Source organism: Aspergillus mulundensis, assembly GCF_003369625.1.
Source record: "Aspergillus mulundensis strain DSM 5745 chromosome Unknown scaffold_2, whole genome shotgun sequence".
Taxonomy (NCBI): domain Eukaryota; kingdom Fungi; phylum Ascomycota; class Eurotiomycetes; order Eurotiales; family Aspergillaceae; genus Aspergillus; species Aspergillus mulundensis.
In genome coordinates, this window is record NW_020797890.1 from 2,281,191 (window position 1) to 2,305,531 (window position 24,341).

Here is a 24,341-nt window from a genome sequence, read left to right on the forward strand (position 1 = left end):
ATAAAAAATAATATATGGGAACTAAAGGCTTATATAACTAAAATTATAATACTTAAAAATTTTAAAAAAACCTACAAGAATAAATTATATAAAGCAAAAAAATACTAAATATAAATATTTATATTTATAACCTACGCGCACTTATAAAAAAAAATATATTATTTTTGCTAATTAGCGGCGCCCGCAGGGCCTTTTAATAAAAAAAAAAAAACAAAAACATAAAACAAAAATAAAAAAATAATAAATAAACTTAAACAAGTAGTTAAGCCGCGCGGCGCGTAGTACCTAACATACATAAAATAAGAACTAAGCCCACAAGGGCGCTAACACCAACACCTAATATAAAAGTAACCTTAATAAAAATCCTTAAAAGCGCTAAAGCGCAGTAAACCCTGCACTAAAAGTAATAAAAATTTATAAAAAAATTAGTAATATAATATAATACAAACTAAAATATATAAATATATGCTTAGTAGTTAAAGCTGCACTAGTATAAAAAAAAACTATAATTATTAAAGTAGTGCTAAATAAAGGTTTAAAAACTAAAAAAAAACTATTATAATAAATTAATAAATTAAAATATAATAACACTACGGGAAGGGGACTAACTTATATAATAAATTATTATTTTTATTAAAGGGGGCGCTAACCTGTAAAGCAAAGTTAAATATAAATATAATAATATTTATAAAATTAATTACCTGTATATTATTAGCCGCGGTAATTTACTTAATAGCTATTTTAAATATTTAATAAGCTATTTTTAAGGTAGTAAGGTTTTTATAAGCTTATAGATTATTAGCTTCTATATATATAATATTAATAATATTAAAAATATCTTATAATTAATTACCTACTAGGGTAATATTAATAGCTATATACTTTAAAAGCACCCTTTTTATATTATAATAAAACTAGCACTTCCCACCCCCCACGCGGTTATAAATAAGGGCTTTTATTATAATATTAATAATAAATATATTTTTATTATAGCGCCCTATAATAATAATATATATAATATACTATAAAATATAAAAATTAAGTAATAAAGCTATAAAGCCCGGGGGTGGTAAAAAAAAAATATTAATAAAAGCCTTATTAGCAAGGGCAGCAGGGGTAGTAATAAGGGTAATAATAATAATAATAATAATAAGGGCACGCAAGTATTAAAATTAAGTTATTTTAATAACTAGTATATTAATAATTATTAATATGCAAGTAAAGGGCAGGGAAATATAATTTTATATACTAAAAATAAAATAAAAAGTAAAGGCTAAAACCAAGGCTTAACTATTATAATAAAAAAATATAAAATAAAATACTATAATAAAATAAATAACTACTAATAATAGTATTTAAAGTATAATATAAAACTATATTAAATATTAAAGCAAGGGAAACGCAAAGCAAAGGGTAAATATAAAAAACCTTAAAAAAAAAATAGGGTTAAAAACACGCGGTATAATAAAAGCTATAATAAAGGTAAACTATATTTAATTTAACTATTAAAAATAGTTTTAAAAACATAAAAATAACAAGGGCTAAATATAAAAAGCTTATTAATTAAATTAAAAAGGCAAGTGCGCAGTAAAATATAAAAAAAAGGTAAAAAAAAGGCTAACACGGTAATATATTAATAGCTAAAATAAAATAACCATATATTATAAATAACTACTAAAGGCATTAAAAAAAGCGTAAAAATAAGGAGATTTAGCTATTTAAAGCTTAAAGCTTTATTATAAAAACTAAGCGCAAAGTAAAATAAAATATACAGGCCTAATAATATTAACACAGGATTAATACCACTAAAATAAATAATATAACGCCTAAAAAATATAAAAAAAGTAAATATAGGGTATTTTAACCCCAGGAATATAATTAAATAATAAAAAAGTAATAAAAACATAATAAAAAGATGTATACTTATAGCAGGCATTTTTAATTAAGTTATAAAAAAAACTTAAAAAAAAAAAAGATTGCAAGGGCGCTTTAATATTAAAATTAAAATATTATACCTAGTTATTATAAGCAGTAATATTATATTTAAATCTAAAAGTAAAGTAAGGTAATTAAATTAATTTTTTATACTTAACTTTAAATATAAATTATATATAAACTATAATATTTTATAAACCTAAAAATAGCTTATTTTATAGCACTTAATAAAATTTATAATTTAAATTATATTTTATAAAATATAAATATAAATTTATGAATCGCGAGGGCGCGATTACTTAAAAAAAAAAGTATTATTATTACTATTATAGTATTATAACTGTGTAGTATTATAATAATATAATCCAGCGGCCTAAGGCCACCAGGCAAAAAAACTTTAGCGCTAAACTAGCCGCGCGTTAAGGCAGTGGCTAGTTATATAATATATAAAATACTAAGTTTAACTCCAAACTCTAACTTAAAAGAATTAGCAATTAGTTTCTACTATAAATACATAATGCCTTTCCTATTATAGTAATTCACGTTCTCCTAAGCTTACCGCAGTATATAAACGCGACTCACAAAAAAAAGGTTAATAATTCTAGTAATTAAAACTAGTTCTAAATTAATTTAAATATTTTTAAAAGTACTTTAGTTACTTATTTAAAAATAAAATTTTATTATTTACTTGGCTTTAATAGCATGTTAATATAGTTTTATATTATAATAATTAAGTTTTAATATACTAGCTAGTTAAAGTATAAATATTATAAAAATATATATATTTACTAACCAAGACCTTTAGCATAGCATGTATATAAAAAATAAATTACTTTAGGCTATTAATAAACTACTTTTATTAGGCAAAATATATAAAATAAGTAAAAAATAAGTAAGCTTAAAACATATTTTTTAGCCTAGCAAGTATAATATAATAATAAAAATTTAAAAATAAGTTTTTAATTAAAAACAAGTAAATAAATTTTTTAAAAATTTTTAGCTACTTAGTAATATTAAAAATACTTTTAAAATAATTAAGCTTAATAGTCCAAGGGTATTTTATATAATAAGTTATATGCTTAATTTAAATCTTACTTTTATTAATTTTTTTTATAACCCTAAATTAAACTAGTTTAACCCTAATTAAAAGTACTTTAAATTTAAAAAAATAATAGTTACCTTTTTATTTTTTTTTAAAAATAACTAGTTTTTAACAGGCCTACACCTAAAAATAAAACTAGTTTAAAAGTTATTAAAGTTAGTTTAAACTTAATTATAAGAAAATAAAGTTTATTATAGTTTAGGGTATTTAATTATAGCTTATTATATATAAAAAAAACCAGGAACTAGAAAATTACTTTTAAAGTAATTAATATTATATGCACCTTGCTAAAAAAAAGGTAAAAAATATAAAATATGCCCGTAGGCGCCCTGCTAAATTAAAAAAAAAAATAAAAAAAAATATAAAAAAAACTACTTAAAAAATAATTTTTATAATAATAATATTAGTAGTTTTCTTTTTTTTTCCTGCTTTTTTTTTATTTTTATTATTTTAGCTAGTAGTATTAGGCTTTTTAAAAAGCTTAAAATAGTTATAATTCTTAATTTACTTTTATAAGCAGTATTTTAAAACTAGTTAAAAAGTACTTTTTAAAATTAATAAAGTAAAAAAACTTATTAATTAATATTTTTTTTAACTTGTAGGTATTACAAGGAATTTTATAACTTTTTTTTTTTACTATTTTTTTTATAATAATAGGGTTATACTAAAACTAGTTAAAAAGTACTTTTAATAAAAAATATAACTTACTTATATTTTTATTTTACTTAAATAAAAACTAAGGCAAGATAACTAGCTTTATAGCCTAGCACGCCTTTTAATTATTAATAATAAATTAATAAAAATTTATAAAACTAGTTAAAAAGTACTTTTTATAAGTAATAACTAAACTTACCCTTAGCTTTTTTAATTTTACTAACCTTTAGGCGGCCCTTAATATTTTTTTTATTTTTAAAAACCTAGGTAAAAAAATAAATAATAAAATACTTATTAGCATAGTAACCGCGGAGGCTATTAATAATATTAAATTTTATTTAAATTAGTTAAAAAGTACTTTTTATAAGCACTTAAAAAAACTTACTTTATTAAGGTAGTTTTTAACCTAGTAGTAAAGCTCCCCTAAAAAAAATAAGTTATTTTATTATTTTATAAATAATTAGTTTTAAAATACTTTTTAAAAATACATGTAAGGTTAAAAAAAGTTAAAAAGTAAGGGTTAAAAAGTAGTTTAAAAGTACTTTTAGCTTTTACTTTTTAATAATAATAGCCTTACTTACCTTTAGCTCTAGCTTTAAAAAAATTACTTTATTATTTAAAATTTATATATATTTTTTAAAAACAGCCTAGGCTTGGATTAACTATAAAAATAAGTTATAAAATAGTTTTTAAGTAATTCTTATTATTAATTTAATAATTAATATAATAAGCGGAAGTATTATTAGTAAAAAAAGTAAAAAAAAGTAAAAAAAAGTTAAAAAAAAGTTTAATATAAAGTTTTAATAAAATTATTAATATTTATATTACTTAAAAAGTAGTATAAGGCTTTATTATATTAGTAGCTATTATATTTAGATTATAACCAAAGTTATAAGTAAAGTTTAAAAGTAAGCTTGGGTAAGCTACAAAGCTAGGTCACGTGACCAAACTAGCTGGGGTGACCAGCAGACAAGTCGGGCCAAGCTGTTCTCTGCCCAGAGCTAACCCTAAGTTGCGAAATCAAGAATTCGTTCTTCGACAGATTGATTTACTTTATTCCAACAAAAAGGTAGGTAGACCCAAGAAACGCATAATCTAGCCTTTTTATTAAACGTTAAATTACTATTACTTATTACTGCTAAAGAAGTTTTAAATATAAGCCATCGTCTGCTCTCACCGGAAACTAGAACCCCACAACTCGAGTCCCAACAGGCATTGGCATAACCAGCAGGAATCTCGCGAAGGAACGAAGCAGTACAAGAAGAGCAAAGAGAGAAATGACAAGACACAATATCCGAAACACCAGATTATCTCATTTTAAAGGAGACAAAAGACAAGGAAGAAAAGACTGTTTCATGGCTCTTGGCCACAGAGTCGAAATGAAAGATCTGCTTATATTGTTTAGAGGAAAGCCATGAGTGCCATGAGAGCAGTGAGGAGACCAGCAGCAGGGCGGGCAACGTCGGCGGCACCGGTGAACGTGGGCCTCGCGGGGGAGACGCCAGTGGGAGGGGCCGGGGGAGAGACAGGAGAAACACCGCTGGGAGCGCCGGGCTGACCAGGGACACTGGGTTGACCAGGCTGAGCAGGAGCGCCAGGCTGACCGGGGATAGCAGTGGTAAGGGGCTGTCCGGGTTGGCCGGGTTGACTAGGAGCGCCAGGCTGACCAGGGGTAACAGGGACGCCGGGCTGGCCGGGCTGGCCGGGTTGACTAGGAGCGCCAGGCTGACCAGGGGTAACAGGGACGCCGGGCTGTCCAGGCTGTCCAGGCTGACTAGGAGCACCAGGCTGACCAGGGGTAACAGGGACGCCGGGCTGCCCGGGCTGTCCGGGCTGACTAGGAGCGCCAGGCTGACCAGGGGTAACAGGGACGCCGGGCTGTCCAGGCTGTCCGGGTTGACTAGGAGCGCCAGGCTGACCGGGGGTAACAGGGACGCCAGGCTGGCCAGGCTGACCGGGTTGACTAGGAGCGCCAGGCTGACCAGGGGTAACAGGGACGCCGGGCTGTCCAGGCTGTCCGGGCTGACTAGGAGCGCCAGGCTGACCAGGGGTAACAGGGATGCCAGGCTGACCAGGAATAGCAGTGGCGCCGGGCTGACCAGGGATAGCAGTGGCACCAGGCTGACCAGGGATAGCAGTGGCGCCGGGCTGACCAGGGATAGCGGTGGCGCCGGGCTGACCAGGTTGGGTCGGGACAAGAGGCGGCGCAGTGACGTTCTGGACAGGAGCAGGTGAAGCGCCGGGAGGAACGGGCACGGGTTGAGTGGTCGGGACAAGAGGCGGCGCAGTGATGTTCTGGACAGGGGCAGGCAAAGAGCCGGGAGGAACGGGCACGGGTTGGGTGGTCGGGACAAGAGGCGGCGCAGTGCTGTTCTGGAACGGAGCAGCGCTGGAAGGGATGGTGACGTTGTTCACGGGGCTGACGCCTGTAGGAATGATGGGGCTGACGCCTGTGGGAATGATGGGACTGACGCCTGTAGGAATGATGGGACTGACGCCTGTGGGAAGGATGGGGCTGACGCCTGTGGGAAGGATGGGGCTGACGCCTGTAGGAACGATGGGGCTGACGCCTGTAGGAAGGATGGGAATGGGTTCGCCGGTAGTATCAGTCGGGGCCGGGTTGCCGGTAGCGATGGGCGCAGGTCTTTCGGTGGCATCCTCAGAGACGGTGGTGGTAACGGTGATAGTCTCGGTCAAGGTGATGGGGACTGTCAGAGTCTTGGTTCCAGAAGTCACGACAGAAGTGGTGACAGGGTGGTTGGTGGTAGTGAAGGTGGTGGTGCGAACGGAAGCCTAGATAAGAAGTGTTACTTGGCTGTCTAAACAGAACATCGGTGGACATTTGGCTTACTGAGTGAGGCTCCTCCCGGTCAGCGACATCAGCCAAAGCCGGAGCAGCCAGCGCCAGGACAGCAGTGATCTTGTTGACCATCTTGTTGACCATCTTGAAAGATGCTCAGGACAAGAGGATGGTAAAAGATAGGCAAGCAAAGCAACGTTGAACGAACGAGTGAACTTGAAGCGAGTGACCTGCAGGCAATCTGGCGTGGAGGAAAAGACCTCAGGGCATGGATAAGATCTCAGTTTATATCCCTCGAGGAGACACTCATTTCCGCTTGCAAGGGGCAACGGCTATTCGTCATCGAATCATGATGCCACTGTAGTATTCAGTGACAGGGTCATCAAGTGTGGTTCAGGGAAAGGCTCATGTCTTTTTGATTGGGGACGAAGTCTGCTCTGCCTGGCTGTAGTCTCTCGAAATCCACCCGGTGCCATGGATCACAGAAAACGCCTGGACCGAGGAAGCAGACTGCAATGTTTAGAAGCTCACTCAGGGCCGAGAGGCGAGAGTGACACCTTGGAGCTTCCCAGTACTAGGGTTGACGAGGAGTAGACTCCACAAGATCCACTTCGATCTCAGATATGCTGCATTAGGTGAGGACCTCGAAGGACTGGCCCATGATCATGGCGTCATGAACTGGGCAATCACCGAAAGCCCAGATGGTACCACTACCCATAATAGACGCTCAGAGGGAGCCTCCTGAGTATAGGTAACTTTGTTCCTGAAGCTTATGGCTATCTCAAGCAATGCAGGCCGTTGCCCATGCAATCTGGCATAAGTAGTAACGGCACGACGTACAATATCCAACAGATAATTGTGCTAGCCAAGGGCAAATAGGAGGTGCCATTGCCATATCGCCATTATGTCATATGCCACTGTCGACCATTATACTTCGTGCTGCTAGCCAGATTGAGAGCTTTTCTTCAGCTCAGGAATGTGGGACCGGCTAGTAGAGGGAGCTTTCTGCAACGTCAACGAGAAATAAGCTCGAGGACACCGTACGATTAAGCACTCATCATGCCAGGTTGAGGAGGCAACAAAGCTAGTGCTAGTTAGCTCCAGGAACCGGAATATATGGTGCTGTATGATCATGAGTAGCTACAGGTACCTGAGGTCGAATCTCAAGCGACTGCATGGGTTCGTAGCAATGCAAGAAACTTAGGGCACTCAGCGATGACTGACTCTGTACCCAAGATTAGCATCCCGGTCAAGAGAGGGCAATGCAAAATGACTATGCGATGCTATTATGGAATCCATTGGTACGTTCAACCAAGCGCTTGGTAACGGTGGGATGGCTAACACGAATGCCGATAGGCCCATGATGTGAAGTAAAAAGTGTAGGCGTCATGCATAAAACCCGGAGCACATCAGGCCGAAACCTCGTGCTGCAAACGGCGACTTGTCAACCTTGGAAGGTGGACGTCCCTGCAGGGCCCGAAAGTAACCAGAAGTTGCGTAGGATTCAGGGACGGTCGTTGGTAGTTGGCAGTTGCATGGAACAGGCTCGGGTCCGAACCGTCCGATGATGAAGCGATGGCCGTTTGCGGCCGTGATTGGCTGAGCGAATAGAAGATCACGTGTGGCAGTCCGAGCTTTGGAGTCGGACTTAGGGCTCGGGGTTACCACTCCTTACGTAAGTTTTGGCGCGACACGACGCGTTCTGAGATGAGGTCGCGTTAATTGCTTCGTGACTGGCAACGAGAGTGTAAGGAGGACCTCGCAGTCATTACCACCAATTCAGCGCAATGCCACACTCAGTCGCCTCAGAAGGCTCTCCGGCTTCCCACAAGGACAATGAAGTGCTTCCAGATGCTCCTCCCGCCACCGATGCTCCCAATGGCGACCAGAAGAACGAAGGCGCTGCCGCCGAAAAGACGACAGCCGGCGTAAAGCTTGAAGACCTATTCGATGACGACGATGACGACGACAACGAGTTTCCAGCCTCGAGCGCACCCGTTGAAACCAAGACTGAAGAGTAAGTTCTCACTGGTGTCCGATGGAGACAAATCTCTAATCTCGGCTGTCTATAGAGCGCCAGGACCAGCGCCTGTCCAGGTCGATACAGAAACTATGCTCGCATTCTATCAACGCTTGTTCCCGTTCCGCTACCTATTTCAATGGCTTAATCATGGAATTGTTCCATCTCCTGACTTCGGAAACCGAGAGTTTGCTTTGACGCTGCAGAACGATGCTTACCTTCGATATCAATCATACCCAACCGCGGATCTGTGAGTTTGCGCGCAAGCTGCTGTCATGGCCACGAAAGTCTAACCTGTATACGATAAATTAGGTTCCGAAAAGATATTCTTAAGATGAACCCCTCCCGTTTCGAAATTGGACCCGTATACAACAGGAACCCGCGAGACAGGAAGACATTGGGCGCTGGCCAACTGAAACCCCTGGCCAAAGAACTCGTGTTCGATATCGATTTAACAGATTATGATGATATCCGTACCTGCTGTACAAAGGCGAACATTTGCGAGAAGTGTTGGGCGTTTGTGACAATGGCTATCAAAGTCGTTGACACCGCTCTCCGGCAAGACTTTGGTTTTCAACATATCTTATGGGTCTACTCAGGACGTCGTGGAGCTCACGCCTGGGTCTGTGATCCCCGCGCGCGAACTCTTCCCGACGACCGCCGCCGGGGCATCGCGGGCTACCTCGACCTCATTCGAGGAGGCACAAGCAGCGGCAAACGCGTCAATCTCAAACGACCTCTCCATCCTCATATGAACCGCAGTCTCGAGATCCTAAAACCCTACTTTGCACAAACAACGCTAGTAGACCAAGACACCTTCGCCAGTACAGAGCAAGCGCAACGCCTTCTCTCTCTCCTCCCCGACAAGGGACTCAACGACTCCCTGCGCCGGAAATGGGAATCAGCACCCGACCGCTCAAGCACAAACAAGTGGGCCGACATCGATGCCCTCGCAAAGACCGGCAAAAGCTCAACCCTCAACCCCGCAACCCTGCGCGACGCCAAACAGGACATCGTCCTCGAATACACATATCCACGCCTCGATTCCGAGGTCAGCAAGAAGATGATCCATTTGCTAAAGAGCCCCTTCGTTATTCACCCCGGAACTGGCCGTGTCTGTGTCCCCATCGACATTCGTAACATCGAGCGCTTCGACCCTCTTTCTGCACCTACCGTCACACAACTACTTTCCGAGATCGACTCCTGGGATGCGGATCATCCTAGCAATGGTGCCGCGGAGGTTCCAGAAGGCGAAGGGAGCGTTCCAAACGCTTCTGATGCAGGAGGCTCCCGCAAGCTTCAGGATTATGAGAAGACGAGCCTGAAGCCGTACATCGACTACTTCCGTTCGTTCATTGCTAGTCTTAACCAGGAGGAGCGCGACGGGAAGCGAGAGCGCAACGAGCAGACCGCGCCGGAGGTCAAGTCTGAGAGTATGGAGTTCTGATTCTGGAATACGTCGATACATTGTACGTTCGGCTAGTGTGTACATGGCCCATTGGTTTGCTTTGACATTCTTTGAGCGGGATTCAATCATGGTTGTATTTGGTGGTCTGGAGAACGGCGTTCGAGTATATTTGTCTATAACTATTTTGGATGATCAATGTTGATGGAAAAGATGAGCTCTCCTGTGTCTTGGGAATCAATGCTCTCGGCTTTGCGGCGACTACCCACGTGTCGTTATATTTAACAAGGAGTTTGTAAGAGAAGACACGATACGGTTTCAAGGCTTCAATGATATTCAACATAATTACAATTGGTTCTTGATTCGTTCCTTTATTAATACATGTCCATCTGGTCACTTCCCAAACATCACCCGCTCAAAGAGAATAAGGCAGCCCAAGATAGTGACGGAATATGGAGTTGAGTAAAAGTCCGCAGGGCGACTATAGAGAGATGGGAGGTATCGAATAATATGTCCGTAATTCGTGCGCTTAAGCAGAAACGAAGTTGCGGACGTCTAGAAATCCGTCAGATATAGTGAACAAATTATCAAGTAGGCAAAGTCACTTACTCTCGAGCCAGCGGACGTACTCCTTCTGCTCCTTGACCTGAATGTAGTCGGGAATCATGTTGGCAAGCTCGGCGTTGATGCCGCGCTCCTCAAGGTAGCGCTCAATGTAGGTCTGGAGGTCCTCGTCCAAGTTCTCGAAAGGAGGACCGGCGTACAGGCTCTGGCGGGCCCAGTCCTTCTCGGCGGTAGCAGCTTGAGCCAAATCAGGCTTGTTGAAGTAAGAAACTTCCTCAACCTGGAACAGACCGTCCTGAGCGAGGGTCTGGATGAGCAGGGCACCCTTGCCGTCCTTCTCGATGGTGATGTTGACACGGGCGGGGAAGCTAGGCTCGAGGTCCCCATTCTCACGGTCGGCGGGGGCGACGCTGTCCTCGGGGTGCTGAGCGAAGTTGCCGCTGCCCTGGTTCACGGGCTGGTGTCCCTGATAATCTAGCTCATCGGTGAGAGCATCTATGTCGTCGTGCTCGCTTAGGTTCTGGAGGTCCGCAACGGTGAACGTAAGGCGGATCCTATTCACAAGCGAAGTGTTAAGAGCTGGATAGTGTGGGTTGAAGAGATATTTCGCAGAATAGGTAACTTACTCCTCGTTGTTGAACTTTTTCGACAAGACAACCTCTTGCTCACCGGGGATATCCTTGACCTATAATACATTATTAGGTTTTGCGGTATGCGACAGCGCGCAATAGTCCGGCAACATACCTCCCAAGAGTTGTTCTGAAGAACATACTGGATGTTCTGGACAGAGGACTCCAGGTCCTCGAGACCGGAAGACTTCTCGTGCTTCAACTCATCCTCAAGTTTAGCAGCAAGCTCAGCGTCGCCTGTGTGAAGACAAGAGAATGCCACTGTTAGCGCTATTCGATTGATATGCGTGGGTTGCGCTTCATAAAGCTTGTCGTCAAAGCTCGCCGAAGGAATGAATTTTCCCGCGGCGTGTATTCTAAGACGTAAAATTTTGCATTCTTTTTATTGCACTTACCTTCAGCTTGTCTGAAAGCCCTGCACGTTGAGAAGGCGGCTTGGGATGGACGAATGGCCTGCTTCAATGAAGGTTGGATGAAGCTAGTCTTGGGGAGGTTTGAGACGGGGCGGAGAATGGAGGATCTGGAGGAGGTAGCAATGGATCGCGAGAGAGTGCGAGGCACTGTGCGGCTGAGTGTGCGTAGAGAAAGCATTGTAAGGTGTATTTTGTCAAAGGACGATGCGATGGAATGAAATTATTGATGGTATGAGGACGACAAACGAAGGCAAAAGATTCGGGACAGATGATGTTAACACCTCCCAATTAGGATAGGCGGCGCCAAGACTGGAGCTGCTGTTTCAGACTGCTATTGCACTTCAACCAGAATCACATCTGGTTTATATATCCCATTTACTGTGGAACATCCTTAAGCAGATCTATCTAATCCCGTGGTCGCCTATACGGATGCCGATGGTTGAACCATGAATGAATGGTAAAGATATGCATGCATTGTCATAACGCCATTATACCACGAGATGCTCGAATATGTCCACGACCTTGCAAATCAAAGGAAAGAAAAAGTAATAAGAATCATGACAAGCCCTTAGGTGGGAATGTCGAAGCTTGCTTCCCTCCCTCTTTCGTTAATCGTATGAACTTCAGAGGGCTGAGTCCAGACCAGTTTCCATTCCACCTCACGAGTGCGCTGACGACATCCTCCTCTGTAAGGTCTGGCATCCAGAATCCTGTCTTGAACTCTTTATTCTCGGCCTCTGTTCGCTGAAGCAGGGCTTCCTCCCTCTTGCTAGGCGGTCGACCCTTTCTCCGCTCACTCTGTAATTGTTCGATCTCAGGCACACTGCGATTGATATATCTGCGCATAAGGCATTAGTATATTTTCGACGTCTCCGTGATCGTGCGCTGAATTGACGAACCTGGCGACAAGGTCGGGTATGTCATTCTCGGAGAGAGATACTGTTCCCTCGGGGATGGATTCTTGGAAATATAGAATGCGGTCGACTAGATCGAACGTCAGTCATCTGCCCAAAGTCTGGCTAAACAGCGAATCTCCTACCGTAGGATTGTCTGCCCTTCGCCATAGCCGCTGAAACTCGGGCGACTCGATCATCTCTCGTACCGGCCCTCCGCAGCAGCTTTGCGTCTCTGCTGTTCTCGTGCAGAGCTTCGATCGCGCCCCGCTTCTTCGATATGTGCTTCTGCACTTTTTGCAAAGACTTCGGCATATTGAATATAGCCCAACAGTATCAGGATTTCCAAGACCGCTTCTCCGATGGAATGGTATCTTGTTTCCTTCCCCTCAGATTTTTGGGGAAATACTTTTTTTTACCGGCAGAATCATGAGGCGGTGGTAGGAGTGGATCTGAGAGCCGCGTCAAGGCGACCAATCAGAAACATAGGCTGTCGCCGCGTCCTTGCGCGTTTTGGGGAGGGACGAAGAGAGGCGATCGTTGTCAAGCATTTCAATCTTGTTTTCGGGGCCGTTGTCGTCTAATGACTGCCTGGGTGGTTGCTTCGCTCCCCGTGTCTGCTCAGAAGACGTGAATTCTGCGCCATTCGCCTCAATTCCTACCTGTCTCACTTGCCGGGTACTCTACTGATGCCTCCCTCGATTTCGTGAATAACACGAGGTGCATCTCGTCTTTCCAGGGTGTTCACGATGGGTATTAAAGGTGAAATATGACGACTGTATAGCTTGCCATGCTTTCCTATACTAAGATGCTCTTAGGGCTTCATGGTCTTCTCAAGTCAATCCAGAAACCATGTCACTTGAAGAAGTTCAGCGGACAAACCCTGGGGGTGGACGCATATGGGTGGTTACATCGTGGCACTGTTGCTTGTGCGGTTGACCTAGTCCTGGATAGGCCGACGACAAAGTGAGTGGTCCTCTGGGCTGTGTATCGGGTTGCGCTCTCCTAACGCAGACCAAGGCATATCGACTTCGTCCTGGGCCGAGTTCGTATGCTTCTCTACTTTGGCGTGAAGCCGTATCTTGTCTTCGATGGGGACAACTTGCCTAGCAAATCCGGCACCGAGATTGATCGTCAACAGAGGCGGCATGAGAGTAAATCGCTAGGAATGGAACTCCTCCGCAAAGGACGAACTGCGGAGGCCTATCAAGAACTCCAGAAGGCTGTGGACGTGACGCCGCTCATGGCTCGGCAGTTGATTGAGGAATTGAAGAAACTGGATATTCCATATGTGGTCGCGCCATATGAGGCCGACGCTCAGCTTGTCTATCTGGAACAGCAGGGCATTATCGACGGCATTATATCGGAAGATTCTGACCTCCTTGTGTACGGGGCCAAACGCCTGCTGTCCAAACTTGATCAGCATGGAGACCTGATCGAAATAAACCGCGCCGACTTTTCTGCTTGCCGAGAAGTCAGTTTTGTGGGATGGACAGATGCTGACTTCAGACGAATGTGTATCTTAAGCGGCTGCGACTATTTGCCTAATATTACTCGAGTCGGTCTGAAGACGGCATATCGCAGCATTCGGAAGTATAAAAACGTGGAGAAGGCGCTGCGGATGCTCCAATTTGACGGTCACCACGTGCCACCGGATTACCTGCAGAGTTTCAAGCAGGCGGAACTGACCTTCCTTTACCAAAGGGTATTTTGTCCCAAGGCTGGAAAGCTGGTCACGTTGACTTTGCCGGATAACAACGTGAACCTGGACGAGATTCCGTTTATTGGAGATGATATGGAACCCGAGACAGCGGTGGGGGTTGCAAATGGTGACCTAGACCCGACATCGAAGGGGCCGTTACGACTTGTGGTGAAGTCGTTGAATTCGGGACAGAATAAACCGGTTCCTTCTCTTAACCGACGGCAAACCATAGGCTCATTTTCGGATTTGAAACCGTCCAAGCCAATCAATTCATTCTTTACCCCGAAACGCGTTCCGCTTGCCGAGTTGGATCCGAACAGTCTCACTCCATCTCCGAGTCAGCAACGACTGCTTCATCATCATGCGAACAGTTCTTGGGAGCCCTCTCCTGCCCCGTCTCGCCCGTCTGTTGTTAGGTCTGCCACGCTTAATGATTCATCTAACCGAGTCTCTAGTCCGCTCGTGAGAAGTGCGGAACGATCTTCGTTCCTAGCTCGCGCCTCAAAGCTATCGACCTTGCAGCCTAGCAAACGCCAAAGGCTCTGCTCGGAGACAGAAGAAATCAGTCCTGTTAACACACCAGACTCCCGCAGTCGCTTCTTTGCAGCCGGTTCGAATGACACTACTCCAAGCGGCGGCCAGAAACTTAATCGTCCAAAGAAAGCGCGCAAATCCACGTTGGACGTGTTCTCGGACGATATGGCCGAAGATATCATGTCGCAGCTTCCTGACCCGAGTGAGGCAGCGAAAATATCAGCTAAGAAGGCCCAGACAGTGACTAATACTGATGAAATCGATAATAAAGAGTTGGAACTGACGAATACGGACGGTCCAACTACTGTCAAGGGCGACGCCGACAGCTCGCAAGCGGAGGTCGAGGAGCCCACAACTCAGACTGCACTTGAAAGCGTGACACCTTCCAAAACGGTCAGCGCCAATTCGGAGCCTCATGTATTTAGTCAGGTGCTTGACTATCATATCAAGCGGCAAAACTCGACAATACTCTCGAAGTACTCCTTCAAATCCAATGCTGGTGGAACCAGGCCAGACCCACATCTCTCAGGCGCGAACGGTACTGAAGCAAGTGCTGTGCGCAAGGTGGATTTTCGCGGAACCGGAACACCCAAACAGCCCAAGCGTCTCACCCCCTTGCAACGCTTGGGCCAGAACGCTTTAGCCCGATCACGATCCTTGAATAACATGCCAGCCTCTCCTTCGATCTGGAGATCCCCAAACCGATTTGAGAACAGGTCCAGCGTGAGCCCTGGTAACCATGCTCCTGCAGCTAGCCAAGGCAGCGAGGATCTCATAGTCCCAGACAGCGAAGAGGAAGACGACGGCGCACCCGACACCGCGGTTGACCGATCTCAATTAGCAGCTTTGGATCTCAAACGGTTTTCTTTTACGACGAGATAATGTATTCCCAGTTGGTTTATCATAGTGCCTGGTCTTCATGCATTGGTGTAACGGAGTTTGGATGAGTTGAAGGTGCTCAGGAGCTCAATATTTTGATCGATTGGTCAACGGTTTGGTGTCTCGGCGGTTGCTTTGTGCCTTTGAGGGCGTATTGAGTACATATCCCATACTTCGATAGCATGGCTTTGGGGCAAGACATAGCATTAGCACTATCTTGGTGTCGTACATGGATCTCAGACCAAATTTCAACTTAAAGTTTGGGTTTCGCCTAAAGATGGAACCCGGGGGCGGTCCTGGCGCTAACCGGAATCCGATTAGCGCGATCTGTGGCACGATCTGCTGTGGCAGGAAGAGAAGGCGGTGAAGACGGTTACCGGGGAACCACGACCCGTAAACAAAGGGCGTTGGCCCAGCCTCTCGATTTAGTGTGGAGGATCCAGTTGTATACCGTCAGATGGCCCAGCCACCCACTATCTTCGCTGGTGACGCTCTCTTGTTTTGCAAATATTCGGTGGCAGGAAAGTCTCGCTGATTTGGGCTGCAATTGTGGACTTGTCCAGATACGATCTCTCCCTCTCCATCTTCCTCCCTCTTACAGAGACCACTCTCTCAAATTGCCCGTCTAGACCATTGTCGTCCCACTGAGACTCTGGGTGACGGTGCTTTGGTATTCATTGATAACTGACCACTCTGTACAGCTCGGAGTCTTCCCTTCCACGAGATACTTCGGTACATTCCTTCTTCCATCGCCATTCCTCCCATCTCTTTAATCCACCGCATTCCACGCCGACTCTTGCGACATTCTTTTGAGCGGGCCACTGTTGTCACTGTCTGGGGTCAAACACTCGGTACTCGACAGTCGAGGTCACAAAGTCCGACTATCTTCACCTTCGGGTCGACAGGACCGGGCGCAGCCGTTGGGCAAAGTGTGTAGGGTTAACGGCACTCCTTCTCGGGGCTCCGAGAAGTGAGGCTCAACAAGGGAAGGGATCGAAGGAAGATAGACACAGCGAGAGGCTGTTGGGAACTCAAGATGCCGAGATTTGCGCGGGGCTTTGCCCGTATGTGTTATCTCTCTCTTTGATATTGCGACAGAAATCCGCTAACAGATTGCAAGGGTTCATTCCGATGATCGGATATCACCATGTGCTCATGATCATTATTGCCGTTACTATTATTCTTCTCTGTGAGTTATCACTCCTCACTCTCAGCGTTTTGCATGCAACTTACTAACCTACTCCGTCAGCGCTGTTACTGGCAGGATGCTCGTCATCATCACCCCAGATGCCCACAATTTTCCTGATCTCTATGTACTATGAGCGCTACGATCCGGTCTTCGACCTCGCCCAAGTTAATCCTCAGGTCGTGACAGCCACAGCCAATATTGTCGGAGGTGCCCAGCTGGAGGTTCGCGTGGGCTATTTTGGCATCTGTGTTCAACCGGACGGTGGGTCTTACATCTGCAACAACAACGCAACCGCATTAGCAGAGATCTTGAACTTTGATCAAGATCCGCTGAACCTCGTCTGGGTTGCGTCAACGTTCAAAGATGCGGTTGTCTTCCCGTACTTAATGTGAGTTTGCACTTTCCCCCGGACCTAGGCTCATGAGACTAACCCTCCTAGAATCATCGCCATCATCCTTGCTTTCATCTGTTTCATTATCCTCGCAACCTTTCCTGGCTGGCACGAGGAGGTTGACGCGAGCGGTTCCGAAGTCGAAGTGAAACCGTTCCCTTCCCGCCCCGTATCGCAGGTGGCCCTGGCCCTGATCTTCGTGGCCGCAGTGTTCGTGCTAGTATCAGTGCTATGGCAACATACAGCCTCTGTTGGAGCAAGCACAATAGTGCAAGACCTAGGGAATGGAAGTGTCAAGAGCGGCGTCGGAACTTCCGCCATGGTTTTGGGTTGGTTCGGATTCGCCCTGCTGGTGGTCGTGACAATCGGACTGCTAGTCATGATTCTGAATTTGCGGATGTTAAGACAACTGACGGACGAAGAGCCCTAAAAGGGCGGAGCATGACCTTTTGTTTTTCTTGGTTTTTCTTATGTTTTCACCTCTCGACTCGATGCACGCACAATACCCCTTCTCCACGACCTCGACACAACGAATACTACGACCGCCGCATGAATAATACAATACTATGAGACCCCGATTTCTCCACCAAAGATAATGGTCGGATCGACTGAGATCAACCCTTGACCGAATCGGGGTAGATTAATCGACTCTACGATCTCGACCTTCATCAACCCATGATACACCATGCTTGTTTTTTGTTATTTGACCTTCACCATATCGCAAATGTACATTCCCCCCGCGATCTACGCTCATCGACTCCATTTTCCGTGTTGTATAAAGAGTTCTTTCCTTTTGTTGTGGCAATCAGGATCTGGTGCTTAAGGGTTGGAACCTATGTTTATGATTGGATGGACAGGATATGGCTAAGGTTACATATGATATATGGATTGGATGCGCGAAATGAAATATATGGATACAGCAATGATATGACCAACTACCAACTTCTTGCGCTGTATATATCACTCTAAGAATTTCTAGTAGTGTGTATTCCGTACTCTGAAGAATGATTCGGGCTGTGTCTCTTCGATTCGGCGACGATTCGTCGTAAATAGAGTGCGTAGGTAGGGCTTTTTGCTCCGTGTTATACCTCCTTTGCACTCAACCACACATTCGCCTAGGCAGAAGGGGCGACGATAACTGCACGGCGGGCTCCATCATGCCTTCCTACTCAGAATAGGCAGGCACGACCACTTTCAGACATCGGGAAGGAGCGACCGGCCCTCCTCACCCATCGCACCTTCCTTGGCATGTGTTTATATCTATCCATAATAGGAAGGCACAACAACCGCGAGCGAAGTTTCGGGAAGGAGCGACCGGCCCCCCTCACCCATCACAACTTCCTTGGCATGTGTTTATATCTATCCATAATGGGAAGGCTCAACAACCGCCAGCGAAGCTTCAGGAAGGAGCAGCCAGCGGACTTACCCGAGCTTCTGTTGACGTTCGAGGAATGCAGAATATTGCAGTCGACGAAAGAATCGTTCTCTCACTGGCATCTCGAACATTGACTCCATTATTGCCGTATATCAGGGTACAAGGCCAATAAATCAAGCTAAGACGTTATCGGGAAACCCTAAGAACTCGCACTGCTCTAGGTCCTGGAAGGGCGCATTCTGACTAGGGAAGTCTAGCATCTGAATTGGGCCGCTAGCGTTGTGCACCGGCTCCCAAGGCCCAAAGGCCCGGAGGGCTTTGAGTGTTCTCTTATAGCCGCGCGCAGTCAGGTATTTGGCATCAGGATTCGGTTGTCCGGATCGTACGAATTCCGCGAAATAGGACGATATAAGCTGCGCGGCGTAGAGGTCTGATGGGTCCCGGATTGTGTCGAGGTTGCCGAAGACGAAAGGCAGGTCTGAGCCGTGGAGGCGGAAGTAAGGGAGTTGGGGGTCTCCGTTTGGAGAGTCTGGTGTTGGTGGTGGTCCGCCGATATTGTTTGGGTCGACTCCGCCCATTGTCCGCTGCATTTGGTAGTAGTATGAGGGCTTGATTTTACCGGATGAGACGCCTGCATATATAGCGGCTTGATTGGGACATCGGACTTTGACGTCTGTTGCTATGCGTTGTGCAATTGTGAAGGAGTCGAGTGTTATATTGCCTGTGTTCGGACTGGGGAAGTGGTTCGAGTCCAGGATCCTCAGGGCTTGGGTTGTGCTGAGGTCCAGGGGTTCCTGGATTCCGTCAAGTTCGGTTTTGATGTCGGTGGAGGGGTACTGGATGAAAGAAGCGCCTTCATCGACGGTGTTGCCGAACATGACTGGGATGTCTGCATGTTCTGCACCGTGGTCAAGGCCTGGTGTGTCTATGTATTTTCCGTCCTGGACGACATGGCGTGCAACTGTTGGCAAGGTGACAAGGGTAAACGCAGAAAGCTCCCTTAAGCATGATATCTGCTGCTCAGTCGTGCCCTCGCAGCGGGCCTCGGAAAAAACCTTCTGGCCGGTTGTTTGGTATAGTTCCAAGATGCTTAGGTAGGAGTTATTTGGCGCTTCGCCGGGTACATGCACAATATGAACGCCGTCTTTTACGTCTGACATTGCAATGGCACCTTGGAATTTGCCCCGTGCATGCGGCGAGCTTAAGAGGGCCTTTACTGAACTAGCCCCTGCTCCTTCGCCCATTATCGTGATTTGTCGAGGATCACCACCAAATTGAGCGATATGTTTGATTGTCCACTGCGTATCTTAGCATTGCTTTAGATCATATCCAGGTCACTGGGCCAAATTACCTCAAGAGCAAGGAGCTGATCTGCAATGCCATAGTTCCCTTGGATGTCTGTCCCTGGAACCGCTAAAAATCCCAGCGTCGAGAGTCGATAATTAAACGTCACGACGACTATGTCCTCCCGCGACGCAAGATTTCCACCATCTGTCACAGGGTCCGAACCTGTCCCAGCAGTGAAATCACCACCATGGATCCAGAATAACACGGGCCGCAGACCAAGCGTGGAGTTCTTCTTCGGGATATATGGTGTCTGGATGTTGAGGTACAGGCAGTTCTCGCTTCCACCGGCAAACTGCACACAACTAGGACCATATTCCGTAGCTTCGATAGTGTGAAACTTGCCGGAATACGGTTTCGCGTAAGAGAACCGGGTCGGAGAGTCAGCGTATGGGATCCCCAAGAAACGGAATGACTTTCGATCTCGGGAACCTATGTACGTGTTGCTCTCGGAGTTGACTCGAATCAATTGCCGCTGTGCATCCCTGTCGCGTCTTTCGCCGCCGCCACTACTCGATTGCGTACACAACACGGGAAGCTGGACGTTTCGAGAAGGAAAAGGGTGATGTTCAAAGTGCTCATCACCATCCTTAACAATCAGCACCCCATTTCGAATGTAGAACCGCTCTTGTTCGATCTTCTCTGTCTGGTTTCTGACATAAAAATGGTATGAAAATATATTCAGGAAGTCTTCTTTGTACTCCATGATTGTGGAAAGGGAGATCATGGTCTCTCCAATCTCTTCGCATGCATCGCGAAGGTCATGTTGTCCCGTAGGGTCCAGCAGAATCGCCCCAGCATGATTCTGATCGTCGGACGAGTTCAAATTATTCTGGTAGAGAAGGGTAAGTGACGTCTTCTCGTTGGCAACGCGACCATGCTCAGATAGCCGGTAGTTGTGTAGGGGAGCTTGGGCTTCGGTATCCAAGTCCGCCGGCCCAAAACCCCCTCGCAACAACCCTAATCCATGCGCATGCAAGCTGAACACAGCAACCACAAGTAAGCGTACCATCATAGTGGCGATTGCACGAGCAAATGCTCGCTCAGTTGCTCAGGAAGGAGTCGCCTGCCTCGCAGTATAAAAAGGTATTCGACTGCCGCAGGGAGCATTCCAATTATCCGCATTCGTCGAAAGTGAGGGCCCCAATATATTAGCTAGATATCGGGTACCTCCCCGCATCTTGTCCTCCTTGTTTTATTCTAGGCAGGGCCCAAGGGCGACACTTGCAAGCCAGCATGACATGGTGAACGCGGGGAGGGCATTAACCTTAGTGCTGGCAGTCACTTGAGCTGGCCTTTAAACTTTGGGACCCAATCGTCAGCGAGAAATAGGGCGATAGGATTCTGCCAAGAAGATAGTTGCAAGACACAGTTCAGCACCTGCGCTCGCTCTGTGAAACAGGGTATTTCAAGCGACGCTTTGGTTGGCCATGTCTTGCTGCGCATTATTTAGATCAGACCTTGTGGCGGGACTGGTCAAGTCGCCAGCAAGGGATTCGAGAACCACTTTGATCCGAGGCCCCGGACGGACTCCATTTGCTCAGCCCGTCAAGAGGAATGTTTGCAAGCTCGAATCATGGAGATCGCGTGCCTCTGACAGGGACGGACAAGTCCGCCAATTGTATACGGCCCTTGAATCAGCACCGGCACTAGTACCAGATGGACCCGGAGACTCGGAGTATACATACTGTGCTGATCCGTGTTTCCGTAATCAGTCAGCCCGCGCATGTTACGGAGTATAATGGACGATGAAAAGAAAGTCCGAGAGACACACGGTTGGTGACATTGGTGGACGGAGGAAGAAGTGAAGCTTGGCGGGGCAATTGGTGTCGGTGTCCCGTGATTGAGTTCAGTAAACACGCAACTATACTAATGGAAGATTATGGCACAGTTGTACAAGGCCTTGATTTCGCTTTACTTCTATTCTTGCTCTGTATTTCATCGTGCTTGGGGTGACACCGAAAGTAGGTAATGAGACCAAATTCAAGATGAATGCCGCACCGGGCAGCCAGAGCATATTAAAACGAACGCTCAAGGAATGAAGAAGCTTGCTCCGCCCACTCTCAACGCTTCTTGGCAGATCCGAAGGAGCAGATGTAATTCAGAAACACATTGAAGAAGCTAATAATTCATAGGTCCCGGCCTCTCATCATAACCGCCACCGCCCCCCTCAATCGCAGAATGATCATCAAGAGACTTATAGTATGCTGGATGGCCAGTTTCACGACCACGGGCTCTACCACGGCCACCTCCACGGGGATTTCCACGACCGCGCGCACCGCCGCCACGGCCGCGGCCACGATAGCCTCCTCGTCGATGCCCATCATCATGCCCATGGCGGTTATTACCACGGTGGTTGTGGTTCTGACGACCAGACTGTCCTTCGGGATTGCTCTGGCTGGGATAGAGAATATCATCGTCTCTCTCCTGCTGATGGCGTCTCTTGCCAGACCTATTCATAAACTGCTCATCACTTTGGCCATCTTCTTCAATGCGTAGGACGACCTTTTCGCCCACGACACTCTCAACCCCAATGGCCCTATCACTGGGGACAGGGTGCCAATTATGGATCTTTGAAGCATCCACAGGTCGAGCTCCTTTGCGTATTGCTAGGACCACAAACGGGACTCTGTTTTCTGTATGGTATTTCTCTGTACCTGGAACTGGCTGCAACCGGGCGGCCCAGACTCTGTTTTCAAAGATGCCAGTCCCGGTGACAACCCAGCTTAGCTTTTTGCCGATACCGCCAACCTTGTCTAGGATTGAACGGCTTGCGGGCCTTGGAGTGATCAAAATACTGTTAGCCATATACTTCAGATCATTTGAGTCAGCCAAGCCATGGGGCAGCAATGGGTTTAATATCTGTCGGATTAGGCGGTCGGAATCTGCATTTGGGATGAGATAACCAGTGAAGTAGGTTGTTCGCTTTATGCTGAGCCGACCATACGGCGATTTTGTCATATTCAGCGCTGGGTTGCGAGTTGCAACATTGTGAGAGTTGATCATACGCTGCACTTCAGCAGCTTCAATTACGGGGGACAGGTACGCAGACCCTTCAGCAACCTGGATAACTTCAGCATTGATAGGTTTCCGTGAGTCAGGACCGCTTGTTGTCTGGAAATTCCGGTTAAGCGCCTCAAAGAAGTCCCGGAATCCCTTCACACTGTAATGGATTAGAATGAACTTTCAGCAGGCGAGTTTCAAACTTACTGTTTTGGACGATCCTCATAGACGCGGATTTCGTCAGCCTTCTCATAGGTGAGGATAATGTCTGAGAGGAAATTCTGCTTGAAGTCCATAGTTGACGAAAACCGCTGGCCATTTGGCCCAACCTCGGGCTTCAAGCAAATAAGATCGAACTCGAGCTTCCTGCTATCGACAATGCGCTTGACAATATCAGAGAACCCAGCTTCTGAGCGACCGGTCAAGAGCACTGTAATTGCATCTTTCTGCTTCATACTCAACTCCACCAGTTGTACCTATACGTAATCAGTGCACGTCCCAGGGCATGTTTATGTGACTCGCACAATTCGCTCGTTCCACCATCCTTTCCAGGCGCGAGGCTCTTCTTTTTCTAAACCGTCGCCGGTGGCAGACAGAAGGTTGGGGTCATGCCACCATCCTCCATTTGCGAAGCTTTCGTAGGCTTGTAGGAATCCAATGCTCGGACCATTCCATAGCTGCGGGTTCGGAAGGGGACTTAAGAACACTGAGCGAAAGGATTAACTCGGCAATATTCGGGACCTGGAAAACTCAATTTCCAGCCTTACATGTGTTGTCGAAGTCATAGACGTGAATCGCTTTGACCTGCGGCGGAGCTAGAAGTCGCGGGCAAACAAGGTCAGCAACATCCCCGCCAACATACGGAAAAGACGCAGTAGGTGCCTTACCTGGTAGCTCTCTGTTGATGATAGACCATCGACGCATTCCTGTAATAGTCCGCGATAAAGACTGGTGGTCCACGTAAGACCCATTTGCTGCTCCGCGCGCCATTGCGTAGCTTTCAGCGACAACCGACTTGGCAGACCTTCTGATCATTGTCCGAGGGACATGGTAGCGCTGTCGAGTATCCTAGTAAAGCTCTCCGTATTCTCTTCTCCAAGCGGAAGTTTAATCCGGAGCAGCGCTATCCGGGGTGTTAGTCAAAAGCAGGTCCAGCTTCCAAGTCGAGTTCCTGCTAGCCAAAGGAAAATTGTTGCGGAGGCGGGCAACGTGACCGGCCCTGCGGAGGTGAAAGTAATGCTGTCACAGCCACCTCACATTTTCTTGACCTTTACAACCACCGGAAGACCTCCCGCCCCATGCTTGCAGTGCCCGACTGATGACCGATGATGGCGAGATTCAACAGCGGATTCTGCAGCGAACTCTCCAAGAGATAGCGCAGGAGCAGCAGCAGGAAGATGTCTCGGACCCATGCGTCATTTGCCTAGAACCCATCACAGAACCCGCCGTCGCAGTTTCCTGCAACCATGCGAACTTTGACTTTCTTTGCCTCGTGAACTGGCTGGAACA

General features: G+C 45.7%; 8 protein-coding genes across 8 annotated transcripts; 3 read left to right on the top strand and 5 right to left on the bottom strand.

Moving 5' to 3' along the window:
• Positions 1-5,092: 5,092 nt before the first annotated feature.
• Positions 5,093-6,635, bottom strand: cspA (putative cell surface protein; the record flags this gene model as incomplete). Its single annotated transcript, XM_026745415.1, has 2 exons — positions 5,093-6,484; positions 6,543-6,635. 2 exons carry the CDS (start codon positions 6,633-6,635, stop codon positions 5,093-5,095), a joined length of 1,485 nt encoding a protein of 494 aa, XP_026606281.1.
• A 1,643-nt stretch (positions 6,636-8,278) lies between these two features.
• Positions 8,279-9,958, top strand: DSM5745_03400 (DNA primase subunit PRI1; the record flags this gene model as incomplete). The annotated part of the gene is made up of 3 exons (XM_026745416.1): positions 8,279-8,508; positions 8,564-8,761; positions 8,824-9,958. The coding sequence occupies 3 exons, from the start codon at positions 8,279-8,281 to the stop codon at positions 9,956-9,958; spliced, it is 1,563 nt and encodes a 520-aa protein (XP_026606282.1).
• A 487-nt stretch (positions 9,959-10,445) lies between these two features.
• On the bottom strand, positions 10,446-11,700 carry DSM5745_03401 (MAM33 family protein; the record flags this gene model as incomplete). Its single annotated transcript, XM_026745417.1, has 5 exons — positions 10,446-10,471; positions 10,526-11,034; positions 11,107-11,165; positions 11,225-11,346; positions 11,505-11,700. The coding sequence occupies 5 exons, from the start codon at positions 11,698-11,700 to the stop codon at positions 10,446-10,448; spliced, it is 912 nt and encodes a 303-aa protein (XP_026606283.1).
• Positions 11,701-12,077: 377 nt separating this feature from the next.
• Positions 12,078-12,730, bottom strand: DSM5745_03402 (translation machinery-associated protein 16; the record flags this gene model as incomplete). The annotated part of the gene is made up of 3 exons (XM_026745418.1): positions 12,078-12,360; positions 12,422-12,506; positions 12,562-12,730. The coding sequence occupies 3 exons, from the start codon at positions 12,728-12,730 to the stop codon at positions 12,078-12,080; spliced, it is 537 nt and encodes a 178-aa protein (XP_026606284.1).
• Positions 12,731-13,223: 493 nt separating this feature from the next.
• DSM5745_03403 (putative exonuclease) lies at positions 13,224-15,533 on the top strand (the record flags this gene model as incomplete). Its single annotated transcript, XM_026745419.1, has 2 exons — positions 13,224-13,381; positions 13,436-15,533. 2 exons carry the CDS (start codon positions 13,224-13,226, stop codon positions 15,531-15,533), a joined length of 2,256 nt encoding a protein of 751 aa, XP_026606285.1.
• A 1,033-nt stretch (positions 15,534-16,566) lies between these two features.
• DSM5745_03404 (Fig1 domain-containing protein) lies at positions 16,567-17,540 on the top strand (the record flags this gene model as incomplete). Its single annotated transcript, XM_026745420.1, has 4 exons — positions 16,567-16,594; positions 16,651-16,719; positions 16,780-17,107; positions 17,159-17,540. The coding sequence occupies 4 exons, from the start codon at positions 16,567-16,569 to the stop codon at positions 17,538-17,540; spliced, it is 807 nt and encodes a 268-aa protein (XP_026606286.1).
• A 1,118-nt stretch (positions 17,541-18,658) lies between these two features.
• Positions 18,659-20,844, bottom strand: DSM5745_03405 (putative carboxylesterase; the record flags this gene model as incomplete). Its single annotated transcript, XM_026745421.1, has 2 exons — positions 18,659-19,783; positions 19,837-20,844. 2 exons carry the CDS (start codon positions 20,842-20,844, stop codon positions 18,659-18,661), a joined length of 2,133 nt encoding a protein of 710 aa, XP_026606287.1.
• Positions 20,845-21,950: 1,106 nt separating this feature from the next.
• DSM5745_03406 (rRNA 2'-O-methyltransferase fibrillarin-like protein) lies at positions 21,951-23,822 on the bottom strand (the record flags this gene model as incomplete). The annotated part of the gene is made up of 4 exons (XM_026745422.1): positions 21,951-22,992; positions 23,040-23,308; positions 23,357-23,538; positions 23,600-23,822. 4 exons carry the CDS (start codon positions 23,820-23,822, stop codon positions 21,951-21,953), a joined length of 1,716 nt encoding a protein of 571 aa, XP_026606288.1.
• Between the last annotated feature and the right edge of the window lie 519 nt (positions 23,823-24,341).